The 16,469-nt window shown below is 32.6% G+C and overlaps 1 protein-coding gene across 1 annotated transcript in view; it reads left to right on the top strand.

Annotated features, from left to right (window-relative positions):
* Positions 1-595: 595 nt before the first annotated feature.
* The window catches only part of Larp7 (La related protein 7), a 36,826-nt gene continuing 20,952 nt past the window's right edge, over positions 596-16,469 (top strand). Inside the window, exons 1-2 of the mRNA XM_089098656.1 lie at positions 596-635; positions 12,554-12,691. Coding sequence (XP_088954782.1) covers positions 12,556-12,691 — 136 coding nt within the window. The 5' untranslated portion in view covers positions 596-635; positions 12,554-12,555. The remainder of the gene's footprint in view (positions 636-12,553; positions 12,692-16,469) is intronic.

The raw sequence follows: 16,469 nt of genomic DNA, 5'->3' as shown, positions 1-16,469 counted from the left end.
GTCATAGTTCTGCTCTTCTATTTTTGCCAGTCTGTGGTATAATTAAATTTAGCAATTTGTTGAAATATTTCTTATCCGAACTGAACACTATAATAATAAAAAAATATTATTTCATTACATTCGGAAAGTTTATAATTATCGTTATACTGTAATCTGATGCAGTATAACTCTTCCCCCTCCTAATTCCGAAATATAATGCTAGACTATGCCATAGCTTTTTTTTATTTACGTCATTTTATATTGCGAGCTGGCTGCCTACCAGAAATAATTAATTCTGAGTTTAAACAAAGTTAGCTCGAGTGGTTTCTCATTAGATGATACATCCCACTTCTAACGATGTCATACAGCTCTAGGCTATACGAAGACAATAACCAAAAAAATGGAATTCTATCTACATAATATGCACAAGTATCGATGTATCTTATTTATTTTTCTCCATTTTATCTATTTTGGAATTAGTTTTCGTCAATTATTACTTTAGTTCTCTCTACGTAGACTAAGGCTACATGAGACCAGGTTCTGGCGTATTTTCCAAAGGCTTGGGCGTACTTCTTGTTTAACCTCCTGGCAATAGTGCATTGCAGCAACAAAATTCAAAAACATGAATGGTGGTATTGCTGTTATTTGAATCTCAGGTGAAGTAAAAACTATATATTCAAAATTAAGAAAAGATCAGGGTTGTTCTTTTGTACTAAGATCTCACATCTTTCTGCAAAGATTTTCGTTCTTTTAACTCATTTTTGTGCTAAGATCTTACATCTTTTGACGAACAACACTTAAAAGTGAAATCTTAGCACTAAGATCCTACATCTTATAATGCTTTTTTGAAAACGTCTTTCATCATTCTGCTATGATCAGCAGTCTAAGAACAATAGATCTGTTCCAGGGTTGCCAACATCAGTAAGATTTTACTAGATCTAGTAAAAAAAAAGTCTAGTAAATTTAGAGGATCTAGAAAATTTCCCAAAATCCAGTAAAAAAGTCATGATTTGTAGTAGACAAAACAATAAATATATACAAAATCATATTATTGAGTTATGGCTAAAGTGAATATACCATTTGATGCCTTTTTTATGCTTATTATGAATATAATAATCATTACTAGCCTATTGGAAATGAATTTGGTAAAACTTTAGAATTGTGGTCCCTGATAAGGAGACATGTTAAGAAAACAATTCTTACTTTAAAATATGTATAATGATCCTAGTTAATATATTATTCAAGGGGAGAACCTTTATCATCAAGTCTTTCCTCTAAAAATCCTTCTTTTTCCAGCTTAAAAGAAAAAGTTTTCTAAAACCACCATGGAGAGATTCAATGCTTAAGTCTTTTGAAATTGCTGCCAAATAAGTTGTTTTATAGATAGCATTCATGCTGGTCTTTGTAATTCTGTTTTTTTTTTTTAATGAAGAGTGGCACAAATACAAAATATTAATAACAGTGGCGAAAATCAAAATATTGCTATAAACATACATATACATACAGAGTATATACCCCCACCCCCCTAATGTGCAAATATACAACAAAAATTGCATTCTGAACCTAAATATAACCAAATGAACTGTACCCCAACCCCTAAATATATCCAAATTGGGGTATATATTTGCACATCAGGGGGGTGGGGGCAACATTTATTTGTGATGTAAATGAAGGTTATATTTAGAATTAGAATGCAATTTTGGTTGTATATTTGCAATTTAGGGGGGTGGGGGTATAATAAGTTTTTTTTTTAATGATAGAAAATGGTATGGCAAAAATAAAAATTAAACAACTATTTATATGTTACATATAAGTATTTACATTTTACATCACATTAGGGGGATGGGGGTATATACTATGTATATATATGTATATTTACAGCAATATTTTGTATTTTTGCCCCTGCTCATTAAAAATTGCAGAATTACAAAGACCGGCATGAACTCTATCTATAAAATAACTTATTTGGTAACTCATAGCAGCAATTTATGGTGGCAATTTCAAAAGACTTAAGCATTGAATTTCAGCATGGTGGTTTTTGGAAATTTTTTCTTTTAAGCTGGAAAAAGAAGGATCTTTAGAGAAAAGACTTGATGATAAAGGTTCTCCCCTTGGATAATATGTTAACTAGGATCATTATACATATTTTAAAGTAAGAATTGTTTTCTTAATGTGTCTCCTTATCAGGGGCCACAATTCTAAATTTTTACCATGAATTTTAGCCCCCCCCCCTATATATGCCAATTCAGGGTATATATTTCTACATTAGGGGGGGGGGTAAATTTTAAACTTACCTCCCATTTACATCAGAAATAAAATTTGCCCCCCCCCAATGTAGAAATATATACCCTGAATTGGCATATATAAGGGGGAGAGGGAGCTAAAATTCATTTCTGATAGAAATGATTATTATATTTGTAATCAGCATAAAAAAAAGGCATCAAATGGTATATTCACTTTAGTCATAACTCAATAATATGATTTGGTATATATTTACCAACAAAACTTTTGTTTTTTCCATGAATTCAGGGAAAAAAAGTTAGGGTCCATTCATTACAAAATCTCATTTTGATTATGTTAGATATTATGGCTACTATTGCTTTCATTTTTGCAATTTTCCATCAACCCTAGCACTTAAAAATCTCTACTTTTCTCTTGGCTTCTTCTTGAAACTCACTTTGAAAGGCAAACTATTTAAAATCAGGACTGGTATGTCCTGATTAGGGGGGTGGGGGTAAAGTTTAAACTTACCTCTCATTTGCATCAGAAATAAACTTTACCCTCATCCCCCTAATGGACAAATATATACCTGAATTGGTATATATAGTGGTGGGGTAAAATCCATTTCTGACAAAAATGATTAGTATATTTGGAAAGAGCATAAAAAAAGCATCAAGGGGTATGTATACTTTACAAACTTAATAATATGAACTGCCAAAAATTTACCAGTAATCTTTGCAGAAAGATGTAAAATCTTAGTGCAAAATAATGGCCCTTTTGGAAAAATTTATATTAACAGACTATTCTGGTAGCTAAGAAATAAACTTACCTCTATGGTTGGAATTGCATCTTGACTCCAAATTTAACATTCATTTGTGTCAGAAATGAACTTTACCCCCACACCTATATGTACCAATTCCGGTCATATTCTAATTCCAGCATGGGCATAGGGAGGGGGGCAGGGGGTGGGCAGTTGCCCCCCTAGACCTTCAAATTTACATTAGATATGGCTGAAAAAGCAGATGTTTGGAAAAACAGTTGATAAAAAGCCCTCCATCACACTATTGACTGCCCCCTCCCCTCTCCTAGACAATATGCTGCCTATGCCCATGAATTCAAGGCATATATTTGCACATTAGGGAAGTGAATAAAAAAGAGACCAAACACCTAAAATTTGGGTTAGATTTTTTTATCCAACTTTAGGTGTGAAAGGCTAGGTAGCTTATAGACATGTCATCTATTAGTTCTTCTAAGCTATAAAATGAGAAAAAGGCCAAGAAGCAGCTTGACAACACCTTCTTGGGGTGTATTTTAGGCACTAGATATGTTTGTGAAAGTTTCCCATTTGCCTGGCTTAATGGCTTCCCAAGATAGCAAGAAGCCCCTCAACTTGAAGTTTGACAAATATCATTTAAAATGATTTAAAAAAAAGATAACATTGGAAGGAATCATGAAAAACTGATTAATCAAAACATGCTGCATATTATAAAGTAATATTTCATATTTACTAGTGTTTTATTTTAGCTTTTTATGTATTCTTTGGGCTATATCTAGAACCATAAATGGGGGAAAGAGAGACTTTATAAGAAAAGTCACCATGATATTTGGAAAAAGCATAAAATAAGGAATCTAACACTACTAGTTTTACCTTATTGTCATGTTTTCTTTAGGAGTGGTCAACCACTAAATTTTTGTTTTGATCTTAAGCTTGAGCCCTAACTTGGAAAATGCTCCCAAATCTTGAAGATGTGATCCTAAGTTAGGAAAGTTTTGGTACTTGTCTTTTATATAAAACACACTCATGAAGTGAAGTTTGGTGAATACTAATGAAATACAAAAAAATATGATGAAAATACAATGCTTTAGTAACAAAATTATGAAAACTACCACAAAGAATTATGGAAGGGGTGCCGCCCAGAGCGCGTAAACTAAAATAACCTAACCGAAATACCAACTAAATATTTAATTAAAACAGCTATAATGTGGTTTCTCAATGGGCTGAAGATTATTGTCTAGTATAGACAGTGTGTAAAACCATGTATTTTGCAATACTAGTTCTCAAGTGTGTTTTATATTTTAGACAAGTACTAAAGCTTTGAATCAGAAACAGCCTCTAATCATAGATATATTCAATCTAGGACAAGAGTTATGAAAAAATGCCAGGATATAAGCATAACTTTTGTTTCAGTTTAAATGTTAAAAAAGGCTTTCATAGATTGTAGTCAGGCAATCTTAACTAACCCATTCCAAACCGTCAGTCAGTTCCATATTTCTAAAACTATCTAGATTATATACAAGATTAGGAGCCTACTGTATTCTTTGGGCTATATCTAGAACCATAAAGGGGGGAAAGAGAGATAATCTCTTTCTATCTAGATTATAGATAGAAAGACTAGACCATCTAGATTACTGTCTAGATTATATACAAGATTAGGAGCCTACTGGTCATGTTTACAAAAATCCTTATCTGTCTAAGATTAGGAACTGTCTGAATGCTGGGGGTATCACCATGCCATTCAACACTCTAGTAATCCACAATAAAAGTTCCCCATGAAAAGGAAACACTATTTTAACAAAAGAGCAGTATCATTCAACTTCTATTTCAGAATTGTTTCGAAATATAATCCTCTCTACCAGGATAGTTGCACCCACCCCCTCCTTATATGTATTTTTTAAGAAGAAAGGGTTTATATATCAACAATAAACAAAAAACAACATATAGCCCTACACTATACTTAAGAACTCTAGGCCTAAAGGAAGTAGTATGATAACAATAGTATTAACTTTATAGTGTGAAAAAGTTTCTACTAACAAGAATTTTATAGTTCCCTTTATTTTGATTCTTGTTTTTTTTTCATTTTGTTTGATACACCATGTCTTCTTTGTTAAAAGAGGTTTGCTGTATTCTTGACAGATGAAAACTACTGCCTAAATTATTGTAATAGAATTGTTGGATACAGCTATTACTTTAATTTTGCAGCTTGGAACAAGCAAAAGATTTTTTAAATTATCTTAAAAAAACATGGGTAACAAGTAAGGAAACATAATAGCCTAATCTGACTAGTAAACACACTACATATTATAAAGTAAAAATTCATTGTATTAGTGTTTTCTTTGTTTTTCATACATTCTAGGGCTATATTTGGGATCATCAAGAGTAGAGGGGGGGCTGTCCACTGTCAGAATAGGAACCATGATAGTTTTAAAGAGCATAAAACTAAAAGCCTAATAGTACTACTGCTATTTATTTAACATGTTTTTTTTATATGGGCTCAAACATGTGATAAGAAACCACATATTTGTCTTTTTTTACAGCAATGATCTCATCTATATTAACTGGGGAGCTGTTCTGCTATGTGCTCTATAGCATCATGTCATTATGAGATAGTTTGAACAAATACATAAATATATTATTTAATACAACTAAAAAACATGAACTAAAATGGAAGAAACCTTAAAAATCTGACCAGCAGAAACTTTGTGTGCACACTATAACTTAAGAATGTCAGGAAACTTTACAGCTGTTTTAGCTACTTTTCTGGGTAGAAGGTGAACACCACTGACTGTTTCTTTTATACTCTTTCCAACTATACTAATTATGTCTTTTGCAAATTCTATTTTGAGCCCTTAAAGGTGTTATCTTCCAATTCCAGTTTCAAAAATTTGTATCAGGGTATATAAACTACTAATAAGTTCTTTAACCCCTTTGACTCTCTAAAAAGTATCATCAATAATTTCTTAGACCACACTACTTTTCCCTTTACAAAAAATTAAGCAAGAAAAAACGGGTTTTAATTTTAATAAAGCTCAACAGAAAAAAAGGAGAAAAACAAAAAAAAACTTTTCTTTTTTTTAAAATAACATACATCAAAATACAACAAAAACTAAACCCACAAAGAGAGAGAGAAAAAAAAGAAAAGAAATATAAATAAATAAATAGGAATTAAACTCCCATCTTAAATAAAACTTCCATGCACTGGTGTATTTAATGCAATAAACAAAAGCCAAATGTCTATAATGTTACCATTTGTCTCCTTACAACCAATGTATAAATGGAGATCAATAAAAAAATGAAGAATGTATTTATACTTGAACCAAACAATAAAGGTCACCTAATCCCTGGCCTATAACCCCTAATCAAATCTACCAAGTTCATCAAGAAATTTATTAATTATAAATTGAATGGATTCTTTTGGTTGTAAGCCTAGCTGCAGTTTGTTTACTTTTCCCAGCATTTAACCCATTCTGACCTTTTTTCACAAGTTCATCATTTGTTTCAGAACAATTGTTAAAATCAGTACTGGTTGAATATTTTACCTGCTTTTTAATTAAACTATTATAAACTGAATTGATCCTAAGTTCCCCTTCGTCTCTATTGATACTAATACCCCCCCCCATAGATTATCTTTTTTTATTTATATAATTTCTCTGAAACTTTGTAAAAGTCCTAAAGACGTATCTACCATTTTTGTCTGATCAAATAAAATACTGTAATGAGGAAAATTATATACATGTTCTGCAACAGCTGATTCAAATGTTTCGGGCTTTTATTATGTTTTAGAGAGCAATATATGGCATTCTTGTGTTACTGTAGCCTAATTTCTAAAATCTGTTTGTGTTCTTCCCACACAAAATTTACCACAAGAGCATGGAATTTTGTATACTCCTTTTTGCATATTACTTGGTACCTTGTCTTTTCCATTATTTAGCAAAGATCTTATAGTTTGTCCTGATTTAAATGCTGGGATATAAGGCAAAGCTATGGGATACAAGGCAAAGTTATGGGATATAAGGCAAAGTTATTTGTTTCTTGATTTGACCCATCTTTTTCTAATATTTCAGGTTCCATTAACTTTTTTTTTCCTTTTTTCAATTATTTGAGGAATCATATTTTCCGGATAGCCATTACCTACTAGAATATCCTTATTAAAAATTAGTTCATTACTTGTGTATTCTGGTGATGCTAATTTTAATACCCTATCAACTAAAGAAATAACCACACCCCTTTTTACTTGTATTGGATGATTTGATGTGAAAGACAAATAACGGTTGTTAAACCAACTAATAACAGGATATCAATAAAATAATTTTTTCAAAGATCTGATATCTTCTTGCTCTTCATTGCTTGCCAGTTAAAAATGGTTGACAAAAATTCTAAAAAACGATTTTAAAACAACTTTTTACTTACTTATTTCATTCCTAAAAGTGCACTGCTTTGCTTAACTTCCTCCTTATGGGTAAATATACCACCCACTATGTATATCCCAGTATATTATACAGTATTGTAACTTATTTCTTTGTTATTGTTCTATAGTGACTGCTAACCAGTTGCCATGAAAATATTTTCACAGCTATGGGAAATATTGTATGAATCTGTATATTCATCTGGCATTTTATTAACAAAATGCCAAATGAATCAGCTAAGTAGATGCCCCAATTTTCTTCTTTTGTTTTAACTTTTCATTGCATCCATGTGCCAAATGAAAACATAGATGAGGAATACATCCTCACATCCACTCTAACCAAATCTGGTAAAACAAATTTTTTGGTGAACTAGGGTAAGTCCAACACAGGGATAACTCCAACACCCTGTCTTATCTGGCTCAGTGATGACATAAGTCTGTAGTTTCTATGCTTTTTGTTTGACCATTTACTTGTTACTTGACAACAGTTTTCAGTATTGCCACCATTATCACGTCCCTTTGTACTGAGGGCTTTTTGAGATTTTGAGGAAGGCATATTTGCTGGCCACAAGGTTGATAGTAATTTTGAAGTAATAGTTTAGAAAAATGGAGAGAGGACACAGTGATTCTAAAGAGCTGATAAGTATCTAGGATCGTTTTTTGTAGTATGTACTGTGATTTTATGCTCTAGTCAGTCAGGAGATACAAGGGGTCAGACTCACCCCAGAAAACCCCCATTTGGAGTAACTGCAACATGTCAGAATTATACCATAGCCTACAGGGTAAATTCTGACAGGGGGTGTGGGTTTAACATGTGTATACCAGTGACTAGTGTTTTGTAGTTCTAGCCTAGATTCCAGTGAAATGTATTTGTCAACTATTCATCATGTTGATAATTCTTGATCCCAATGATGGGTCAGCTGTAAAATGTAAGCTTTACTGTTGCTATGGTATCAAATTGTTATATAAAAAAATTAAAAGTAAACAACCAGCAAATATTACAATAAATATAAACTAGGTCTATAATCAAACAAGGCATATCAGGAATGTGAACAAGGTGGGGAGTTTTGGTCCCAGGGGTCTTTGGTCCCAACCCCCTCCTGATATCTCCAAATCTACACAATTTCCCTGTCATATTTATTTTTTATGTCATAGTTATATTTATTTTTTGAAAGAAATAAGAATAATTAATGTTGCCAGCCAACTGTGGTGGAAATCAAAATAGTTTTTATTTTAATTTATTTTAACTGAAACAAAATTGCAGTGTAAAATTCTTTGCAATAAAACCACATGCTGCAGCATAGCTTGAAAACTGTATTTGAGATGTGATTGTAGTTTTTCATGATAATCATGCAAAAACAGTCCTTCTGATTTTTGGTTTTGGTGAAACATGATTTAAGGGAATGAGAGTAGAGTGTACTCCAAGTCAACTCCAATTAGAGTAAACAAAGTGACAATTTTAATCACATGCAAAAACCTGCACCATATCCCAAAAAGTTTTCACAAATCTGGTGGCATTTTGTAGGAATGTTAAATGCAATTTTATTGCTTGTTTTAAAATCAAAGAGAATCTAGCATTAACTTGTTTATACAAATAAATCTCCACAAGCTAGAGGACTGATGAAAAAGAAGATAAATTGGTACTCTGGTTCTATTCAAATCCCATGACTATTTACTTGTAATTTTTCAAGCTATGTCTATGAATAAATATTTTATGTGTCTTGTTTCGGAAATTTTTAAAACCAAATAAAGAAGAAATCAAAAATTTAAAAATGATGTTGAATTCTAGTCAGTCCATTATGTATATAGGCTATGCGATTAAAGAGATTGCTAAGTAAGTCACTCTGTGTGTATTAAAGACTTTGAAAGTATGTATGCTAGAGTATGGGTGAACCCTTTCTACTCAGAGAAATTCAGTACCTTTGCTAAGTTCATAAGCTCAGTTCTTCATAAAGATTCCCCTAATTTAATGAATAATGAAGTTAGATAACACAAATAACAATAGGCTCACACAACTACACTTTTGCGTAAAGATGACCAGATTTTTTTGGTTTTATCTGCAATTGTATGTGTCATGATAGTACAATAGCTTCATAAATAATTCAACTGAGCTGCTGCAAACTACATATAAATTAAATTTAAAAAAATAAGTGAAAGTAAGGAGCAACATTAAAACTCAAAACAAACAGAAATTATTCCGTATATGAAGTGGTTGGCCCCTCCTCAATACCTTGCTCTTTACACAAAAGCTTTTAGCACTTTTAAAAAAATTTCCTAGTCTAATTAAATGACCCCTGTGTTTCAGTAGCTATTCTTAAAAAATTGGGACAAACAGTCAAACTTTAGCATAAAGAGTAAGCCGATGAGGAGGGGGACAACCCCTTCATATGCGGAATAATTTCTGTTCGTTTTGAGTTTTAATGTTGCTCCTTACTTTGAGTTAAAAAAAAACCTGTTTTTTTAATTGAATTTCTGATCGTTTTTCAAACAATGTCGGTAAATCTGGCTCACCTTCCATGAAATATTACCCACCCCCCTTCATGGGAAACTCGTCCGTGGAAATGTCTTCTCATGTAAAATACACAGCCCCCCCCCATAAAATTCCCCCCAGACAGTTCCATCTTCACTGAAAATCTCCCCTCCCATACAATTTCTTGCAGACGATTCAGTCTGAAAAATTCTTTTTACATACTTTCATTAGAAAAAGGCTTTAATTTCTAATCGTTCATTTTACCCCTAAAGACGTTGTTATGGGATCTTTTAATTATACTGAACAAAATAGCTATCTCAAAATTTTTATTGGATAACTTTGGGGAAAAGGGGGGCTTGGGAGGGGAGATAGTTGCCTTCCAATCCTTTTGGTCACTTAGAAAGGGCAGTAGCACTTTTGATTTCCGTTCGAATGTGCCCTCTTTCGATATTTTAGGACCATTATTTCAATACGATAACCCCTGGGAAAAAAAAGAGCAGAACAAATAAGCATGCATCCATGATCTTTCTTCTGCCAAAAAATGTATAATTCCCTATTTCTGTATATTGGAGCTTAAAACTTATACAGTAGGGTTCTCTGATATGCGGAATCTGATGGCGGGATCTTCATTAAGATTCCTTGACTTTCAGGAGGTGCTTCCTCTCTATTTCAAAAATCAACAAATTTTCTCAGGCACGTAACTTTTGATGGGCAAAACTAAATTTGATGAATCTGACATATTTGGAATCAGCATAATGCGCCGATTCTTTTGATGTATCTATTGATGTCAAAATTCCGTTTTTTAGTGTTTTGGTTAATATTGAGCTGAGTCATTCCTTATTTACAGTTCATTACCATGAACTGTTAGAAAGAAAAAAAAATTATGATTTCTTACAAGATTCAATGTTTTCTGTGGTGCCATTGGTAGATAAATAGTTTTAATGGATAAAAAGAACCAACTTTATAATAATAGTTCTGTGGTTTTGGTCAGTGTAACATTCACAGGTAAGTGTAGCAAATAAAGTTGGTGCACCTTTACCCAGGGTTCACACTGGATCTTTTTTCCTTTTTTTATGCTAAAGTTTTTATAGTAGCAAATGCAATAAAAAAAATAGAACTGTTTGAATAGAGTCAGTCCCTTCTACCTGTTAAAGTGCAAACATCAAAGCTAGAAGCTTTGGTGTTTGCACAATTGAGTAGAAAAGCAATATTTTTCAATGGATTTATTTTTAATTGATTAGTTAGGGTATATCAGTAAGCCATCATGACTTGTGACTTTGCAGAAAAACAAGAGGAAATGGGACAAAAACAGTTTTTTTTTTTTTTTTTTTTTTTTTTTTTTTTTTTTTTTTTTTTTTAAATCACAGCTGTATGAATCTAGGACTGCTTATTGTTGTTATCAGTCAGAGATAGCATTCAGAAGTGTTTTTTTATAAAAGAAGGTCATTAAATTCTGAGTCTAAAGGAAAGATAATGAATATTTTGACAACTCTATACATTGGAAAAATAGCTGAAACAGATGCTCAGATACAATAGTGACGAAATAATGTCTGGTAGACAGTAGAAAGTCAGCAAAGGTCCATTACCCTAATAAATACAACTGCAATTGCCAAATCACTACTTGTAATATTTTGAAGAGTCTATGAAATATAGGGTCTACATTAGGTGGTGTCTATGGGAGGGGGCGTGGAACTCCTAGATTCTGAAAAAAATATGTTTTTTAAGGGTATTTTTAGTGAAGAATAAAAAACTACTTGATTTAAAAGACATTTCCCTCTTCCAAATTTTGTGAGTTGATGCTATTGTTGACATTGTACAACAGCTGAATGTGACTTAGAATAAAGCTTAAATGCTAGAAGCTACCTTATACTAACCCCAAATGTAAAAGAACCAGACTATAAACCAAACTTGATGTACACAATTGCTTTCTAGATAAATATTTTTAGGTATTTTAACAAAAGTTGTAAGAATGAAATATTCAGGAATCAGCTAAAATATGAAATATGAAAGCTTCATTTACCTTGGAGTGCTATAGGAAGAGACGGTTCTGTCAATTATAAATAAATGTTTAAATATCTGTAGAAAATATAGTGTGACCTATTTGAGGAGTTTTAATTTTATTTTTATATTAATAGTTTGGCTAGGCGTACGACAACCCTATAAATTAATTTTGATTCTATGTTTTATGCCCTTTTATATTTTATCGAATGTATAACCTACCTCCTTCCGTTTTTTTTCTTTGAAAACCAAGTTTTTATGAGTAGGCTACTTTGTGAGCTAAACAAATTAGCCGTCTGTTACCACCTCCATCTGCTTGCTTAAGCTTCACCCCTGCTCATATAACCTGATCCCACCTCCCTCCACTCGCTATGATTTCATGATTAAATTGTTTGCTATTTTTGATCAATTGAACGTAGTCCTACTTGGGCAATTAGATAATGTTTGTGCAGATAAATCTAGTTGAGTGCCTGCTCTAGGCCTGTTGTCTAAAATGCTGTGCCTTTGATACAAAAAACAATTATTTTTAATTTAATTTCTCTGTTTTTCTGTTCTTTTCCTGTTGTATGTTATGTAAAGCTCCTCCCTCTAGCCTTCTCTGCATGCTTTAGTTTTTTTTGGTTTGATCAGTGTGTTACATTTGTATTCATGTTTTTAGTATTGGTAAAGGAATTGATCGCTTTCAATTTTTACCTGTTTATAGAAATGGCAGAAAATATCCAACATGATGAACGCATACTTCGAAAAGTTAGGAAGCAAATTGAATTTTACTTAAGTGATGCAAACTTGTCTAAAGACCGGGTAACTTACTGTACTTACTCTGAGGCCATCTCAAGTGGAGGTAAGAAAGAGCTTTGTCAGATTCGGTGCACTAGTATTAACTTAAGTAAACGTGAAGTGTCTCCTATGTATTGTTATTTTTCTCAACCACTACACCTGAGGGGGGCGTGGTGATATTGAAATTTGAGAGGGGGGGCTCATTTTATCGGAAATTGTATGTTTTTTTTAAGGAAAAATAGTGATTGGAAGCAACGAACTCTCCTCCCCCATGCTCTTTTTTTTGTATCTGGGCACCTCTTTAACATCCTATGATATCACAAGAAAATTTTAAAATGAGCTTTTCTTTACGGAATAGTCAAAATTCTAACAAGCAAGCCTCTGGGAGGCTTGCTTGTTAGCTTGCTCCAATATGACCCCGCAATCCCAGGATCATGTGGCAATCCCAGGCAGTGGAATCCTAATTTGAATGAATATTTCGGTCCTATGTCCAAGGGCCATCCTCAGCAAAACATAAATATATAAACGAAAAGAGACTTACAGCAACATACAACCATTAAAACTAAAATGAATTATTTTTAAAACAGTCCCACCATCCTTATTTCAGCGAAGTTCAACCAGGACTGATAAGAAAGTGAAGTGAAACACGGTAATTCAGTGAAATGAAAGAAGAATAATTAAAAACACGTTTTCATTGCTAATCTTGCCTTTTTGACAGCCAATCTCAAAAATCCTTTTGTAACTGATTCTGTAATAACGTCTACTGTTTTTTTTTTTTTAACATTTTGTAAGATAGTTTTTAATTAAATTTGTGTATAGAGCATTTAGTGAATATTCCCCCAAGTCCCTATTTAAGGATATAATATTAATAATCTTAAGTCTGATTTCAATTGCTTCTCGAACAACCTGCTTTATGCCAAAGTCGTTGCTAATAAGGACGGTGTCTTCAAGAATTATTTTGTGGCTAGGATTTTCAAATACTTGGCTGCTTAAAGCAGAATCAAAAGAAACATTAGCAATATTAGAATTTTAGAGCTTTGGTGATATCAATTTTATGCTGTTGTAGGTGTTTCTCTAAATTCTGGTGAGTTCTACCTGCATAGTATTTGCCAAAATCGCATGGTATTTGATAGACCCCTCTTTTGCGAGTAACTGGTAGATAAAGTCAATTTTACTATTTACAGAAAACCAACAGAAAACAATAGATACTTGCATTTTAAATCAAACCACTCCTCACAAGTTAAAATAGCTATCTTAATATCTCTCGTCGATCGTGCCCTAAAAATTTGTTCTGATTCCCACATCACAGCAGAACTAAACTTTATCAGGGACATACTTTTTGGACATGGTTATCCTATTTTATTTATTAATAATACAATTAACCGTAGACTGAAAAGACACTCCCGTAAAATCAATGACATATAGCTATCGTATACCTTGTGAGAATCCCGATAAGCCATCGGGGTTCGTAACTTGAACTTTCGCAAGAGTATACTTAACAAAAAAGTTTCTTTGTGATCGGATGAACGGTGTAATAATGCATAAAGGACAGACATAGACAGACCGACGGATAGACAGTTTACCTTGTGAGAATCCCGATAAGCCCTCAAATATAATGTACCTCCCGTGTATCCCAAAAATCACTAAGAATTTAAAAAAAGTTTGCACACAAAATAATCTGTGTATAGTATTTACCAATAATTTCAAAATCATAAGTTTCCTAAATTCTGGTAAAGATAAAACCCTAGCTGCTCGCCAAAGAGGGGTCTATCAAATATCATGTGACTGTGGCAAATACTATGTAGGTAGAACTCACCAGAATTTCGAGAAACGCCTACAACAGCATTAAGATTATATCACCAAAGCTCTAAATTCTAATATTGCTAATTTTTCTTGTGATTCTGCTTTAAGTAGCCATGTATTTGACAATCCTAGCCACAAGACTTAAGCTTAATAATAATATTTCCTTAAATAGGGACTTGGGAATATTCACTAAATGCCCTATACTCGAATTTAATTAAAAACGATCTTGCAAAAATAAAAATAAAAAAAACAGTTGTCATTAACACAGAACCAGTTACAAAAAGATCTTTGAGGTTGAGCTGCCAAAAAGGCAAGATTAGCAATGAAAACGTGTTTTAATTATTCTTCTTTCATTTCAATGAATTGCCTTGTTTCACCTCACTTTCTTTATCAGTCCTGGTTCAACTTTGCTGAAGTAAGGATGCTGGAACTGTTTCAAAAATTTTCATTTTAGTTTTAATGGTCGTACGTTGTTGTAAGTCTCTTTTCTTTTACATATTTATATTTTGCTGCGGACGGCCCTTAGACATAGGGAAGAAATATTCATTCAAATTAGAATTCCACTGTCTTACAAAAAGAATTCCCTATTGTTCTTCTTGTTTTTGATGGTTTAAAATATTGTTCAAAATTACTGCACAAAACTAGGGCTCGATTGATCATTTTGTCTGAAAATTCAAATTTTGCACAAAATTTAACTTATAATCCAAGATTTTAGTTTTTAAGCAAAATGCCGAAGAAAATTACAAATATCTCTAGATTTCACCCATAATAAAACTATGCCAATTTAAAGCCTAAAAGAAACTGATTCAGAAGAATGTTTTCCAAAAAAAAATCCTTTTAAGAAAAGTAAAAAGCATTTTTTGAAGAAAATTAAATGTTAAATCTAAAACGAACAGAAATAAATTCACATAATAAGTCAAGCTTAAAACGGACAGGATTAAAACAAATTACATTAAACTTGCAATAACTGATTTTACTGTGAGGATAGATAAAACCTAATACAGACAAAAATTAAAATTTAATCAAAATTTGAAAACAAAGTTATTATTTTGAAAACAACATTTATGGGAATCTCGAAAACTAACTGGGAACCTCTCAAAAATGACGGTGGGTTAAAAAGTGCACCATTGGAATTCCATACAGGAAATTTACAGCCCCCATCCACACCTTGAATAACAAGGAAATCACTTTTTGCATAGGTACCTTAACCAAGAACCATCCTAAAGAGTTATTTCTTTCCATGCTCCCTAGCTATGCCACTGCGTTTGTTTGTCTATTTTCTTATGCGCTCCTAAACGAATGGGCCAATTATGCGAGGATTCTAACTGCTAGGACTCATGCGGCTTTCTCTGGCAGTAGGAGATCAAGAAAGAGGTATTTGAAGGGTGGCAGTAATATATCAGACTTTCTTAAAACTTCCTATAACAAATGAAACTCTCTCTGACAAAGAGTCTAGAAGCGGGGAGAGTATAAGGAGCGAGAGCTGATGAATTGGTTAAGATAAGAATGGAGAATCGTTTTTGCTAGGGGAGGGAAGAACAAATTGATTCTTTTTCAATTGTTGGTAGAGAACAGCCTCACGTTTCTTTGGGGTGGGAAGGGGTGGGGGAATTGGCTTGGGGGGAAGGGCTAGCGGAACTTAGAGATTTATATTTAATGTTGGTAGAATGGTATGAAAAATCAACAATAAGCTAGGGATGGGGTACCAGAATTTATATAATTTGTTTTTATTTGTTTTTTATAATTTTATAATAGAAATTACAATTTGTTTTTATCTTGTTAGTTGTCATTGGCTATCAAGATCTGAATTTTGTTGTTAATAAACTATGTTTTTTTAATTATTTTTTTTTTACATTCCACAGTATAGTATACCCTTTATTGCCCCAATGCTCAAACATAATTTCTTGTTTGTCCTCAGCTGTGTACAGAGTGCATGTATAGATACGAATTTTATATTTATTAAGATTAACCTTATAACTGTAACTCCATAATGCACGGATCAACACCGGATAGTTTTGGATATTTGAAATTTATTTGAT

The sequence above is a fragment of the Artemia sp. Qi Xiang Cuo genome, chromosome 13 (genome assembly GCF_049724085.1).
Source record: "Artemia sp. Qi Xiang Cuo chromosome 13, ASM4972408v1, whole genome shotgun sequence".
Lineage (NCBI taxonomy): Eukaryota > Metazoa > Arthropoda > Branchiopoda > Anostraca > Artemiidae > Artemia > Artemia sp. Qi Xiang Cuo.
Note: the sequence above shows the minus strand (reverse complement) of the source record. Positions and strands in the feature narration are given on the sequence as shown.